General features: G+C 38.7%; 1 protein-coding gene across 30 annotated transcripts in view; it reads right to left on the bottom strand.

Moving 5' to 3' along the window:
• Nucleotides 1-15,861, bottom strand: part of ABI3BP (ABI family member 3 binding protein) — a 204,218-nt gene that overhangs the window by 119,612 nt on the left and 68,745 nt on the right. For all 30 annotated transcript variants that reach the window (XM_084521929.1, XM_084521907.1, XM_084521912.1 and 27 more), the window contains exon 2: nt 5,367-5,546. In XM_084521929.1, coding sequence (XP_084378055.1) covers nt 5,367-5,546 — 180 coding nt within the window. The remainder of the gene's footprint in view (nt 1-5,366; nt 5,547-15,861) is intronic.

The raw sequence follows: 15,861 nt of genomic DNA, 5'->3' as shown, positions 1-15,861 counted from the left end.
GACTGCCAAATTGCACAAAAGTAAATCACTACTTTGGCAACATTATAAAAGAAAAAAAAAAAAAAAAAGTTTATAAAAAGACCAAGATTCTGTGATACTAATGCTATATATAAACCTGTCAAAACAAAAAACCTTATTTTACCCACCTGAGCTGCCTCAGGAGAAGACCAGCCTTGAGGAATGTAACAAAAATGCAGCCACAAAAACATCAAACTAATACAGAATAATACTTAATTCCATATGCTGTGAGCTATGCTTTGAAAGCAGTGGCAGCAGGCAGCTAACATGCATTGCAAAGCACTAGCAAATTCTGCTTATGTTCAAGCATGGATGATTTCAAGTGTGAATTCACTCTGTGAATTCAGTTCAGGGTTCTGCCAACACAGAAATGCAGCTGAAAACAAAACAACGTAAGCATGACTTGACTTATGAACTTAGAATAAGTTTTAACATAAAATATTACAATGTATCATTACAATTAATATACTAACACATTTAAGAAATCAAGTCAGTATGTTTGTCCAGGTGTTCATCTCCTTCTGAATTAACGTGTACATTATTTGGCATCTCAAAAGGCATGCGGTTAATACACCTGCATTTGTGTAACCATTACTGGGTATAAGAAACCGCACAGCGAGATCTTTTAGCCAAGCACTGCTCTAGCACACATCTCTGAACTACACTTAAACGTGATGATACTGGATGATATTAGAATTCTTCCCTATTTGTATGCAAATTTCATCCACAACTTATTACGGTTATTATGAAGCAGAATTGCCAGCATATTCTCCTCTTCACTGCACAGCCTGGTTCAAGTAAAAGAAAGGCCAAACAAAGTATGGCAAAGCTCTCAGTCAGTTTTAGGAATTCATTTTATTCAGCATGTTAGCTAATTGCTGTCCATTCTTACAAAATTTTCCTCCCAGTTGGTCTCCACCCAATTTTGGGGGTTTCTGCAGCAGTGATAACACATTCAAGGAGGCTGACTTTGCAATCTTCCTAACCAAGTTAGATAAAACTAGCACAAATTTCTCAAGGAAATATTCTTTCTTTTTGAGTCGTGCAGACTGAAGAGATTTAGGTGAAAGTTTAAATCAAGCTCAGAACTTTGGGATGGTCTATTCACCTTATTTACTAGTCTAGATGAATTTACATTTCAATATCCTTTGACACTGTCTGAACAGTTTTCCTTGACCAAAAATAATGTTGCTTACTATTGTATAAACTCATAAAGTACATCAAGCACCAAATAAAAGACATCTTGTATCCTGATACTTTTTTGTACCAAATTTTAAAGCTGCCTCATCACTGCCATTTACCCTTCACTCTGGTTCAAATCCAGCTGTCCGGCAATGCATGAAGTTGCTCAAGAGTTGATTGCCAGCATGAGCTCATTATGTGTTCAGAAAATCCAGCACAACTCTTTTCTCTTTTACATGCCCTCTGCAGGCAGTTCCTGATTCAAGGATATTGTTACACAATTGCTGGCTCAGTTATTAATTTAGTTGCAAAAGAAAATGAAAAAAAAAAAAAAAAAAAAAAAACTATTTTAAGAGAAGAATAGATGCAGGGCAGTGCTGAATATTTTGGTGGATGAAGCGTAGGTGGATGTCACACTTTTTACAAACATACACATCTTTACTGGTTATACACCCTAGGAAAGGTCATATTCTCAGTTATTTCTTCTAAAATACAGGCACATACACATGTGATTTAATAAATTATTCAAATCTGCCGACTTCAAGTTTAGTATTAACAGGGGCATAAGAGATGTATAAGCCAGAAGAAGATCTGACTATATTTCATTTGTATTCAACAGTGACAGGGTAGGAAACATTGAAGTCGTGGGCCTTATATAAAAATATATTGCTGTGTATACTGTGCCACCTATTAAAAATCAAGTTCATTGTTGCTTTATACCCCATACTCCAATTCCAAAGCAGGGACAACTATCCCAAACAGAATATTGGTCTTGCTGCTCCATAAACAAAGCCAGGCATTCAGAGCTAGCTCAAGGGAATGCCTGCAAGGCACTTCATTCTCCTGCATATACTTATCCTGGTTGCTAGCAAGGAAAAAGGACATTTTACGGGAATTATGCATTTTAGGGAATCAGGAATTGTATGAGAAGTCTGCATGTTTTCTTATATTAGCCTAATTAGTCAATTAATGAAATTATATATATATATATATTTGAGCAGATTATAGAGTTGCCTGCATGTCTGTACCATTTTCACGTGAATGACAATTTGTTTTCAAATGAATTGACAATTTTAATACTATCAGGTCAAGATCCACTTCTGTCTAACTTCTGTCTAGACAGAGCAATTCCATTCTCCTGGATCTAGTCACTCTCTCAGGAAACTGTATTCTAAAGCAATCATCCCTAAACCACTGGGAAAACATACCTTTTACTAACTACCAGATGCCTTTAAATACCCAGTTCTAATCTTTCCATTTCAGCAGCTAAGCCAATTTCAAGTTGTGACCAGTTTTAATGTCCTTAGATCAATTGGGAAAGGTCCTCTCTTTCCATAACTACTAAAAATGACAGGAGAAAAGGAAGCCTTAAATTGTACTAGTCTCGGTCTAAACAGTCCACAATGTTTCTTCACATTTGGGATTCATTCCTTCCATCCTGTTCAGTAAAAGCTGCAACCTTTCTATGGGATAAGCTGAAGTGAGAGAGGACTGAGAGGGCATTTAGCAGGGTGAACATGAATACTTTCCTATATGCCTAGTTGGTTTTATTGTGGGGAAAAAAAGGTGGAAAACACCAAAGACCATTCGCAAAGTGCACGGTGCCACCAGAATCACCAGAATATCCAGAACGTGGAATAGACGGTATTTCTGGCGTGAAATTAAAAAGAAACAACAACAAAAAGTTTGCTTAGGATGAACATAGAATACTAGGCCAATTTCGTCACCTATTAGAAGCACAAAAGTAGCCTAAGACTCTTAACAATATGGTCAAGGGGTACTTGTACCTTCGGAAAATATCTTGAGAGTATTTATATTACCCCTCTACAATACCTTTTATTTTCCAACATCTACATAGATCAGAGTCTGAGCTGAGTTCAGCGGGTACCAGAATAAAACCAATCCACTGTTGCTAAAACTATGAACCATCCTGCAGTAGCTCCAGCTTAAGCCAGCACCCGGTCCCTAAAATTGTAGGGGGTATTAGCAGTCACCAATGTCTTTTCTTCTCTGAGGCATGTCACTCTAAAACAGAGCCAAAAGCACAACCAATGCTTCTTTCTTTAGCTGACGTACACACACAGAAAGTGTAATCAACACTGCTCTTTAAAGACAACAGTGGTGTTTAATATTAATGCAATGGGAAATGTTATGCTCTCTGCTTCCAAACTCCAATGAACAAATACACTAAGCAGATAATGTAACCCTAAATGTCTTAACTAAAAGCAATAGTTCCAGTATAGGTATAGTTAATTGCCTTAAATATATATTTGAGTTGAAGTACATACACATTGCTGTTAGCTTCTTTTAGGTCCTGTGCTTTCAATGATGACATTTTCTTCAAGTCGGAAATGCTAGTATTTAATTATAAATTATATCAACATTATGTTGCATATTGCATTTGTAGTATTGGACATCCAGAATATATTATCATTCATTGTCACTAGGAAACTCATTGACAACTTGTTTTAGCATGAGCAAGCTAAAATTTTGAAGTTACTCTCCTTTAAAGTAATTAAAAGGAGAGTATTTCCCAACACTTGCGTCTTTCTCTGTATAGACACATTACAGAAAACATTTAATTTCATTACAGGAGATATGTATAAAAGGGTTTCTCATCTTCAGCGTTTGTCACTTCAGGATTTTGATAGCTTAACTGTAAGCTTTAATGAATATGCATGCAGCTAGCCACTCTGATTGCAGAACTAAAGAAAGGTGTCTACAATTCCAGTCATTACATATTAGCACGAGAGTTACAGAAAACCATGATCACCTATGCTTCCGGTGATGTTCAGCTTTGTTTTCACACGGTTTCACAAAGCATTAGGTATTAAAGCTGCTATTAAATGGTGAGAAGTACACACAATCTACACTTTACACTACGTTCAGGGCTTTTTCCTCTTTCCAAGGATCTCAGAGTACCTGAAAAATATGAATCCCCACTATTCCTGCAATATAGCTACGTAGATATTACTTATACTGGATTCTCTGTAGAATTGTGCATATCCTTGCCACTGAACTGATTCAAAATAAAGTTTAAGTGATGGCTGTGAACTCAAACACTGGATTGGTGATAGAAGTATGGAGAGATCCCAGGAGTACAAACTCACAGAAAGGAACAAGTCAACCTTTGCCAGAGAGATCTTACGTAGATCTCTAGTGTCTTAATTACTTTGTGTCTATCACCTTATTTATGCTTTTTTATTCTACAGTTTTCAGCCTGGAGCAGACACCCAGAACTGCCTTCACTTCTTCATCACATTAAAAACAAGGCAACTGTTACTTCTGTGCTTGTGCAGATTTACACTAAGATCACTGACATTACAATGATGAGGGTAATACAAGAACCAGGATTCATTTCAGGCTAGAAAAGTGTAAAGAAAAACAATATGAAAATCCTCAGAAATTTAACAGATTTCTTAAGATATCATATCCTGATAAATCAATGTTTTAATAATTTACAAGACTATTCTAGCTGATCCAGTTCTCTTGTCTTGCTATTTTTTCCATACTGACATAACCCAGAGTTAAAGGGACAGCCTAATTTACTCCTCCTTCCCTATAATAGGCAACAGGATACAACATGAAGTTTAATCTTCTCCATACAAGTACTCGTGAAATCTTCTGTAGCTTCTGCCACAGAAGGTATAGGTTATTCTGTAACATGCAGAATTGGAATATGCCCCTATAAAATAATGCATCATTTCATAAAAAAAACGCACCATATCATAAGCATTTCCAGCAAAGAGAATTAAGTACACAGTTCTCAGAACTGTTTCATTGCTTCTTGTTCTGAGTTAAAAACACACACATCTCCCTTGTATACTGCTTACACTGCAACTTCAGACAAATTATCCCATATGATCTGTAATATGATTAATACAGTACAATCTCTTAGGATGAAAAACTCCCACAAGTGAAAATCCTTAAAACAAATATCAATAGCAAGCTGTTCCAAACAACAAGAGCTGTTTGTTCTCCTTGAAGGATCTCCTAATTCCACTGTTATCTGAAATTCTTCCCAAAACAAACTTAAACACAAAAAACCCTGAGCAGCACCCCAATAAAAACAAAAATTAAGAAACCCAAAGGTTCTTGATCTCATCTCTATGTTCCTAAACCATGACAACAGCAGCATGCAAAGCAAATTGCATACAAAGCCTTACCAAGTTCAGTTATGTAGGTGTTTCCTTCTGAAGGTAAAGGAATGTACTGATTAGAGAAGAAGCTGCTTCCGTAACCCAGGACAAAACCTTCAAGTTTGGTGTTTTGACTTGGTCGAAGATACCTCATGCAAACGGTGTCATCTGTTGCATTGATCTGAACTTTCAGGCTCTGTCTTTTCACTAGGAAAAGAGTAAAAACAAGAAAAGATCAAAATGTTTTATTGTGTAACTATGTATTCAGCAAAGGAATATGACAACATGTAGGACAGTTCAATTTGTTAATTGCAATTAAGAGTTGCAAGGTAGAGTCTCAAAGCAACTGAGTGTATATCAACTATCATGTAAAATTGTTTTCCAGTATGTCCATTTCTTCCCCTCATTAGTTTAGTATTATCATTAACTATCACATCTACGATTGCAGTAGTAGAAGAGTACACGAAGTAAATGAAAAAATGCAAGTATCTTTTCCTTTAAATACAGGAGTTATAGCAGTATTATAAGACTCACTGGTGACAAAATTGCAAATCAGGAGATTTTTTTCTTAGTTAAGAAGAAATTTAAAATGATGTTTTAACATGAAGTTAGCCATATTACAGGATTAGAGGATGAATAGTAACTATGTCCAAATAAAAATGTTACAGTTATGATTTATTTATTTTCTGCTGTGTTCAGCAGGAAATGTAATTTTCCAGTTGGAATTACACCAGGACACCTAGACTAACAGAAAAACTCAATGCAAAATTACAAAGAAGTTTTTTTCAATGTTGAATTTTATGCTTTCCAGAGGAGCAAGTAACAAAACTTTAACTTGTAACAACATAGAATGCATTCACAACAGAATAACCAACTTTATAGACTGCACAAAAGTGTTTCTTCCTCTTTTTCTTGAGTGAGGTAGGATTGGCTTTTTCTTCCCTCGTACTTAAAACTTTATTATTCCCTTGTCACTTTTAGGTTTATCAAATTTTGAGAACTGTTGATTGACAGTGCTCAAGAAAAAAAAAAAGAACAAAACAACACACAACAAACTAAAACAAACAAGAAACTAATGATTCTTCTCCAGTAGAACATTTAGGGTTACTATTTTTCCTTGAAATACAATTTTTTACATCAGACAGGTTTTCAGGCATTGCCTGCAACCATGAAGGCTGAAAACACTTTTTCAGGAAAAAAAAAAAAAAAAAATTCACCCTTTCCTTCTAAAACCTCAAGAAAACCAATGAGAGACGTGTCATCAAATAGGGTAGAGCAATAAACAAATTCCTTTTCTTTCTGTCTCTTTTCCTTCTCTCCCTCCTTCCCTCCTCTGTCTCCTCTCCCCACAGGTAATTGCAGACTGACGTTCAAAGTTTCTTCAGACCAGCACATATTGATTCTCTGCAATCACACCGCTTCCCTTTTTCTGGAGAAAATACGATGACAGCAGTTGCTGAGAGGCCACAGTCCCCATTCTCTGAAGATGATTTAGTAGTAGTGATGAGCACCTGCAGTTGTCTGCACACTGATTGAAAAAAAACGAAGCCAAACACTTCATGCCCCTTTCCTTTAGACAAAGGAGCACACAAGTAAAACTGATGGAAAACATGTGCCTCCGATTAGACCTTTTCTTTATCTGAAGACTGATCAAGTAAAAGCACTCCGCCAGGAAGCCATCCCAATTTTCCAAAGGCAACTCTGCCAGATTCTGGAAGACTGCAGGAGCTGAAGAAACCTCGGCGCCAACAGCATGACACCGGCCTGGGGGAAGGGCCACGGCTGCTTCCTCATCTGGGCGAGATCTGAACTTCTTCCGTTCTCACTCCGGGAGACTCCCAGCGTGTGCAACTTTCAGCATCAGCAACACTGCACGCAGCAGAAACCAGGCAGAAATCCCAACAGGCTTCCAAGCCCTCTTAATACGCTCCATAAAGGTGTTTGGTAAAGTCTAGACCCAAGTCTAGGATTACTGTCTCCAACTGACAGCAAATTACGTTTGTTAAACTTTAAGTAGGCTGCTGAACTCTGAATTACAATACCTAACTTTGGAGAACAAAGCATAAATGAAAGATGGTCTCCTTTAAATATTCGTGTCTAAGAAGAAAGTAAGGCTTACAGTATTTGATTCAAATATAACAATTAGATTTCTGTATTAAAACTTTTAATCAGACCCAAAAACAGACTAAAACAAAGATCTATTTTCATTTTAAATATACAATAATTTCACTTTTTTTGTTTTGTTTTGTTTTGTTTTTTACAATCACTTATACATAAATACCTCACAGTTATATTTTACACTAATTGTAAGAGCTAATTCTAATTCAAGATTGAATTCAACTAGTTTTGACCCAGTTAGATACTGTGCCTTATTCGTAAGTTATCAGTTATAGTGACATAGGAATTTTATTTCAGCCTAAACATTTTGAGTGAAGTTTCTAACAACACAAAGTCTAATGGGATCCCATGAGCAACATCTCCAAGGCAGGAACCTTAAGACCTTTTCTTTATACCTAGCACATCAAAACAACCAACAGAACTTTTAAGCTCAAAGCCAGTTCTAGTGCAACATAAACAGAAATAATGAACTTTTAAAAATTGAGAAGAAGGCAGAATAGAAAAGGAAAATAGGAGTCTTATTTAAAATTAATAGATTTTATCTAAAATTCTTGTCCTGTGCACCCTGTCTCGACAGGGGAAGTCCTTTCTTTCTGGTTCACTATTAAGCACAGGATCCTTTCACTGATTTTCGATATTATAACAAACACCACAGAGTCTTCACTGTATTTTGGGAAACTTTCTTTCCCTCTCCTTGGAGAGCTAGTTATGGTCTAAGCTCTGTGCTCTCCTTAACATATGCCCCAGAGGAAAACCATCTCTTGCCACCTCTATAAGCTCCTGATAACCACTTCCTTCCCTCCACACAGCACAAGCTCCCCTCGCAGAGGGATCTCTGCAACGACCCATTTCTCCCCTTGCTGCCTGACCCAAAGAGCAGCACGGGGCAAGGCAAACCAACGGCTTTCCTCATTATTTAGCTGCACCTATTTAATGGAAGGTAACTGTGCTAGAGCAGCAACACAGTTCACTTCGTATGAGTGCACTGCACTCCCTCCATGAGCTCCACGTGTTGTGGCACCACCAGAACTCAGGGATGAGCCACGACAGCTCCAGCAGTGACCACCAGAGGTGAGGTGGGCCTGTTCCTGACGTGCACGGACAGAAGTGCTGCAACCAAGGCCAAAGCCAGCTATAAACAGGAGATAATATAACAGTAATCTGTTGATCCCTGAGCTCACATTACGTGAGCTGATGGGCAGCAGTCATGTTCTCTCAGGTGAGGTGCAGTCAGCAGGGTTGCAACCAGCTCTCGGGTTGTCCTGACAGGAAAGTCCGCCTCGCTGAATCCCATACTCTCTTCTACCACTAGGGCCACTGAAGCACTAAAGGTTCGTGACTGAAATCACTGACAGTTTGCTAGGAAACGTAGCACTTGGGTGCCAAGGAGCAGAAGGCTACAGAGAAGGAGTCCAAACCCAAACAATGACAGAAACAGAGGGCAGCAAGCAGGCACAGAAAGCACTGTCTGTCTTGGCAGAGCCACCGATGCACTACCATGCTTGGCACAGACTCCTGGTAAGAACGGTCTCTCTCCCCAGAGATGGTCAGCAAGCTACTCAGTCATCGGGTTGGCCCTCTAGGAAGCCAGGCAGCCCTTGGGCCTGCCGACAGCTCAGCCCTCCAAAACGTTTCCAGAAGGTCTGAGGCAGACCCGTGTGGTCACCAGGAATCCACGTGGAGACAAGAGGTCTGCACACAGCTCAAGGCTACTTGCTGCATGGACACTGCTGGACTATTCCAGAGAGAGCCAGCCTCACACAGCACAGATGTAAGGGACTTCACAGCAATTAGCCTGGTGAACAGGGACGGCTCTTGGAAGCGCATTAGCAAAACAGGTTTCATTTGTGTTGATCCCACAGTACTTTAAACAAGTCCCAAAGAGAGCAGGCATTCCCATTCTGAGTAATATCATCTCCGTCTTGGCCACCACACAGATGAACATTCATTAAGCATGATGGAATAGTCAAGGGAAGTCACAGGAACTTGCAAATGTATTTGATTTTGAGAAAATACCCTTGCCATATCATTGTTTTAGGACACCACCACCACCACCATCCCGTCTTCTCAGTGAAAGAGTAGAGTGATAAACTAGAGTCCCTCAAATTCCAGTGCAAAAAAAAAACTTTAAAAGCATCTTACAAAAAGAAAAGAACACTTTCAGGCACAGAGCAAGGCAAGGTTGAATTTTCCTAACTCATACTCACTCGTGTCAGTTTTTGGCATGCATTATTGAAACTCTGCTCTTAAGTATTTGCATTTGTGGAGTGATTCTTTCACCTTCAGGCCATCACTAAATGGAAGATTCTGGGATCCATAGCTACCTCTGAAATACAATCTTTCCCTCCTAGCTTGCCAACAGAAATTCCACACTGTTCTGCAAGTATTTTCTTCAACAAAAGTCAATCGATGGCCAAAACCAGTATGACAAACAGCGCAGCACACGTCTGAACTAAACACACGTTAACTGCATCAGACCTCTTGCAGTTAGAGATCACTCCAGGGAAAGGATGCTTCGCCTGCAAGGGGAACGACTGTTAAAGGCAGCCCGATGAAATCAGCTACATTGTAATGGAACCAACCCCTGGTAACTCTTTTTAAAGAAGAAAATGGTTATAAAATGGCCTGAAGAATCCAGCTGGGAGCACCAATAGTTTGACTAGTTGGAAGGAAATAAAAGAGGGGAAAAAAAAAGAAAAAAAAAGAAAAAGAAAAAAAAGAGAAAAAAAAAAAAGCAGTCACGAATAGGCAACAGGAACCAAGGGCAAATGAACATTGAAACTTTAGAAAAAATTAGCTATAAATGACCTAACTGAAATTCACATCTTTAAAATGCAAAAGCAGCTACTGAACATAGCATATAACAAATATCCAGCTGAATATTTTGTATGAGCTTTGGATCCACTGGTGATTATCTGGAGTATTTGCTTTTTCTCATCTCTTTAATTATTCATGGAGCAACAGAGGAAGTGAAGGGAGAATTCAGAGGCACTGCTACCAACCACCTCTTAAGCTTACCAGCTAGCTCTACCTGATGGCTCATATTTTGCTACAAGACAGAGTACACCAATTTTCTATTTCCACTTCCATAGCAAAAGTTCAGTCAAAGCCCTTTTGACTATTTGACTTCTCAGTTCTAACATCCTGCTAAGAGATCATAGTTGGAAAGCAGTCTGAAAAGGCAAAACACACAATTCCTAGAATTACTACAAATACACTTATATAATTCCATTGCTATTTAGTAACTGTAAAGAAGTAATGAGATAAATACAGAACTGCTTCACTGGGCACGTTGCATTAGAACAACACTTGTTTAGTAATTCAGTGATGGTGACAGTGGTATTTGCAACCTATAAAAGCAAATAAAACCATCTGAGAGCTTGCTTCCCAAAAGCACAAACGAAACAATTTTGTTTCGGTTACACAGAAGGCTTTAGCCTTCGAAAATCCGTGTCCAGTGCCCCGCCACATCCTTGCAATACTGTTGGTAACAACAGGCAGGCAGTTAGCACAAAGCTGGCTCATTTGATTTTCATCTGTTTCAAGGAACGTGAGAGAAATGGGGTGATGAGGTGACTGGAATTTGAATTAACTGGCTCTTTTCTATTTCTGCCCAAAACCAAAATTATAGCTTAGCCCTGTAAAATAAACCATCTTCAGCTGAAGTGCATTCTATTTCTCTCGCCTGCTTAAGCAGACAGATCAACAGCTGGCTGATAATTCATTAATTGGTAACTGACACTTTCAGACCTAAGCCTAAGTGCAGATATAGCAATGAACTTCAAGAATGAAACAAAAAATGAAATGTATTAACCTTTTGTTTTGTTTGTTTGTTTTGAAATACATTTATCTTGGCAACTTACGTTTTGAGCTATCTGTTCACCTGCTGGACTAGCAAAAACAGTGCTGGGAGAAGATGCTCCGCTCCCACTTACTTTAGGATTCTCGTGGTGTGCTTCAAGTGTATGTGGCCACTTGCGAACATACACAATCCTGGTTTTCATTTTAATCCAATGAGCAAAAAGCCATGAACTCTGCCCTACAAAAGGGTGAATACAGCTGTACTTCATTACAGCTAATTTGGCTTCGTCATCAGAATTCCTTTTGCCTTACATTGAAACTGTTTAGTTTTCACCATTTCAAAGATTTTAGAGGGCATGAATGAAAGACCCAGCACTGCCTCCCAGAGCGCTAGACAAATGAAGCATACCTTAAGAAAATACATTAGCACCATCTATTTGTGACCACCACCTCACTTAAAACTTCTAAATTGCTCACAGCAGCGCTTTCGTTTTCCAAATCTGGCGCCATAAGTACCACCAGCCAAGATTTAATCTAATTTAATAATCTAACACTGCAAGTTTTGCTATTTTATATTTTTGTTTTCACTTTGGCTCCCAAACATGGAGAAATATTGGTTGTTTGGCTCAAACCCAAATATAGCTTCAAATGGGAAACATTTAAAAATAGTTCTGTTTCTATGCAGTAGAATAAACAAGAAACACTCCTAGGCCACAACCACAAACCAGGGAATAATTTCGGGTGGAAGGGATTTCTGCTCCCCTTGCTCAATGTAAACCCCATCAGATTGGGCTGCTCAGGGCCACGTCCAGCTGAGGCTTGAATACCTCTAAAGACAAGATTTCCATAATATCTCTAGGCAACCTGTTCCAGTATGTATCTTCCTTGGGGTTTAAAAAATATATTCCCAATATCTAACTGGAATTTCCCATGATCTTGCTTGTGCCCATTGCCTCTTCTCATATTGCTGCGCACTTCTGTGGAAAGTCTCTCTTGGTCTTCTTTGTGTCCTCCAGTCAAGTAGCTGTGATCAACCATCTTAGATTGTCTTTCTCCTCACAGGTTACATAAAATACCAGTGCTCCTAGTGGCAGAACCCACATGAATAAATCCTCTGAGTGATGAAAATAGGTGCCATACAGACTGCACCCTTAAAAGGGGTAAGAAAGCACATCTTATCACAAGTGGGTAAGCTGAAAGCATTATACATGGTTTTGCTGTTTGCAACTGAAATTCCCCAATGAAATGAGCTTTTCAAAAAGGTTATTATGTGAACACTACATATACAAGCCAAGCATTACTTCAGAAAAAGAGGCTGTCAAAATACAGCACTTCTACTTTTCCAAGCGCATATCTCTGTAAAAGTAGCCTACCTTCTAAGCTTCCACCCTACGCTCACAGGGTCTTTCTGCTCAGACAGTTTACAAAACAGAACAAAAGCAATGCTGTCCTTAGCCACGGACCTACAGTTGTTACATGCAGATCTACTGGAACATCTGTAGGGATGAGTAATCAAAAAAGTTCCAGCAGTCCAATTCCCATCCAAGTCCTAACACTCCCAGCCTCAGTTTCTCCCTCCCCCAGCCTGCTGGTTCTGTTCATTTCAGTGCCATTCGGCTGGTTCGAGGCAGCAACTGAGGAGCAGAAACCATCATTCCATTTGGAAACGCCACTTTTTCACTTTCAGTGACACAGTTTGATACAGAAATTATAGGTATTTCTTCTTTTGACTATGACACTTGAAAGATCAGACAAAGAAAGCTTGTTATTATAAGCCTTTCTATTAATAGTTATTTTATTGATAACTAGAAACTAGTCATCAATGGCACATTGTTAAGTTGTGAAGGTACAAACTCCCACTGACAATTAGGAAGTAGATGCGATAGCATCTGTCATATAAGCACAACTTGTCCTATAACTTGCAATAATTTAAAAGGGGGAAAAAAAAAAAAAAAAAAAAAAAAAAAAGAGTTCACCCAAGAAGGATGCAGGCGATAAAACTTCCATTTAACTCATGATGTCTGGTAAACAGGGGTAGCTGCGTTTCTCCAAAGGAGATCTTAATGTGGAAGAGGAAGCCACCTTATGTCAGCCAACAGCAAATACAGAATTTTAATTTTCTCTGGGAAGTGAGCTAGAAGAGGCTGTAGCAAGATAACTTCAAAGTAAAAAGTGCTTATTCTAATGTAATACTCCATACTGCATTTTGTAGCTCCTCTTGATGCTGAGAGAAGTCTTTTCGGCCAGTACAATCACAATACAAAAGCTTGGTCCTTCTGCTTGTTTTCAGAAATTGCATTTAACAGCCTGGAGTTGTCAGGTGGATGTTCTGTCATCAGTTGTCTTGAGATATGAGAATAATCTGTTGAAATGTTCACTTCACTCCTTGCCTAACTCCTAATAAAGATGCTTTTAGGAAGTTTTAAATATGTTTCTTCCTGTCTATGCCTGTAAAAATACTTTTTATTTGAAAGATAGCAAATTTTTAGGCAGATCAATGTTCTGAACAGCCTGCGCACAGCAAATAATACAGCATAAAATGTAATTTCCCCCCTAAATTACTTCCTGTCACAGGGCAATTTTGGCATCATGGAAACATGCCACAAAAGGAGTATAAGTACATTAAATATCTAGTAGAGAAAAAAACTTGATTTTTTTCCCCTGTATAGGATGTTCCTCAAAAATGTAACACGGTAATTTATAATTACACTCTAGTTGTGTCCAGACTTAAGTTATGAAAGTGATTAAAAGCAACAGAATTGTCACGCAATGTGGACTGACTTTCAGAGAGGGATGCTGAGATGTGGAGTAATACTTCCTATTCCAGAATACTTCTGGTCACCGAGGGCAGTAATTCAGCCAGTGCCAAAGACTTCCAAAGGACGAGATGCACTGTGAGGGCCCAGGGTCAGCCCTATCCCTTTCAGTGCCTTTTCTCACAACAGTCTTTCATCATTACTGCAACTTTTTCCTTCGGTTAGAACATATATTTCATTATCCTAATGCTAATCTGAATCACGCTGTTTTTAACAGATACAAACATAAGAGACACTTCTCCGAGAAGCAGAAGGAAGTTTGGCAAATTTGTCCTCTTGAAGTGTACTCCTTCCACCCTGTCTTGTGACAGCACTTATATCACATAGCTATACACTTCTTAAAAGCTTTGCCAGTTCCTCTCCAGTGATGACTAGAGTTCAAAGCTGAATTAATTCACTGTAGCTCACTAATACTATAAGATCAGTGAAGACAAAGCAGACATAAAGGTACAGTTGTCAGCAATTTCAAGGTCTATCAATCTAAATATACATTTTTACAAATGCCATTTTTCTCATCTCTTTTTGGACCACTCAAGCACTTTGTTGAAGTTCCTTTTCATTATATTGTTTACAAGGCTCCTTACACATTATAGTTTAAAATTATTTTTATTCAACTACATCTAGTAACTATCCTTATTTTTGAGGTACAAAGCTCAGAAGAGTCTGGATTTAAATGTGGGATGCTGCTCCAGTGATGCAAACCCCATTTCTAGCTTTCACTCTGCAGCCCATTCATTTCCCAAGATCTGTTAAAAACATATGGCAAACAAAATTGAAAACAAACAAGAAAACTGTTGTTTGAGAATAACCAAGCCTGCTACTCTGGTGGAAACAGGAATAGGAGTTAAACTTGTGAAAAATTCCTTGGACAGAGGCCTGACAACCTGTCTCTGACTTGTCATGATACTGCCTAATTTTTCTTTTCATTCTTAGGAAATTCCACTCATTTAATTTCTCAATCTGTAAACTTGTGTCTAAAGGTAAACAAACATGCATGTGCTAAACATTTAGCTTCAATAAAATTCAACATTGGATGATTCAACATTTCTAAAGGTTAAGTACGGAACAAAACCTATCTATCATTTTCAGCAGACAATGCCCCCTGAAAGTCCTTCAAGTTGAACTATTTTCAACAGGCATTACTTTTTGAAACAACTGCATACAAACCGCAAAACTTAAAAGGGCATTATTTGTCCACAAAAAAACACCACCAAGAACTCCTTCTTAATGAAACAATGTCAAACCCTTATTTCAATTTGGATTATGGATCACTTATTTGTGCTGAGAGAGCTTGATTTGGACCTGATAAAATTATCATCTCCAAAGCACTGTTCCCCTGGCTTTACTCTCAGAACTAGATGTTTATTGTTGTTTTTTTCCAGACTGGCCTGGCATGTCTGTTTCTGGGCTGATGCAACTCCACCTAGACAGAGCTGACGAGACAGTGCCTGCATCTTGCCCAAAAGAGCTGGTCCCTCCAATCCTGGCTCCCTCCTGTCCATGGAAATACGTCCAAGGCACCTCCACCCAGGCTGGGCCACGAAGAAAACTCCATCTTGGCCAAAGAACCTGACAGAATCAGCATAAAGATATTCAACAGAGGAATGCAGAAGACTGCTGGGAGGAAGAAAAGCCTCCCAAGTGTTCTACGTCTAACTCCTTTTTAAGCCTTCAAGAGCACCAGCTAATGCAAATACCAAAAGATAGATGCAGTCTTCAGACATGGCTGCATATGAGGTAGTCATATTTTAGAGCCGGTTAGCTGAATAAAAACATGGACTTGGTCT

This window comes from Aythya ferina (genome assembly GCF_964211825.1).
Source record: "Aythya ferina genome assembly, chromosome: 1".
Taxonomy (NCBI): Eukaryota; Metazoa; Chordata; class Aves; order Anseriformes; family Anatidae; genus Aythya; species Aythya ferina.
Note: the sequence above shows the minus strand (reverse complement) of the source record. Positions and strands in the feature narration are given on the sequence as shown.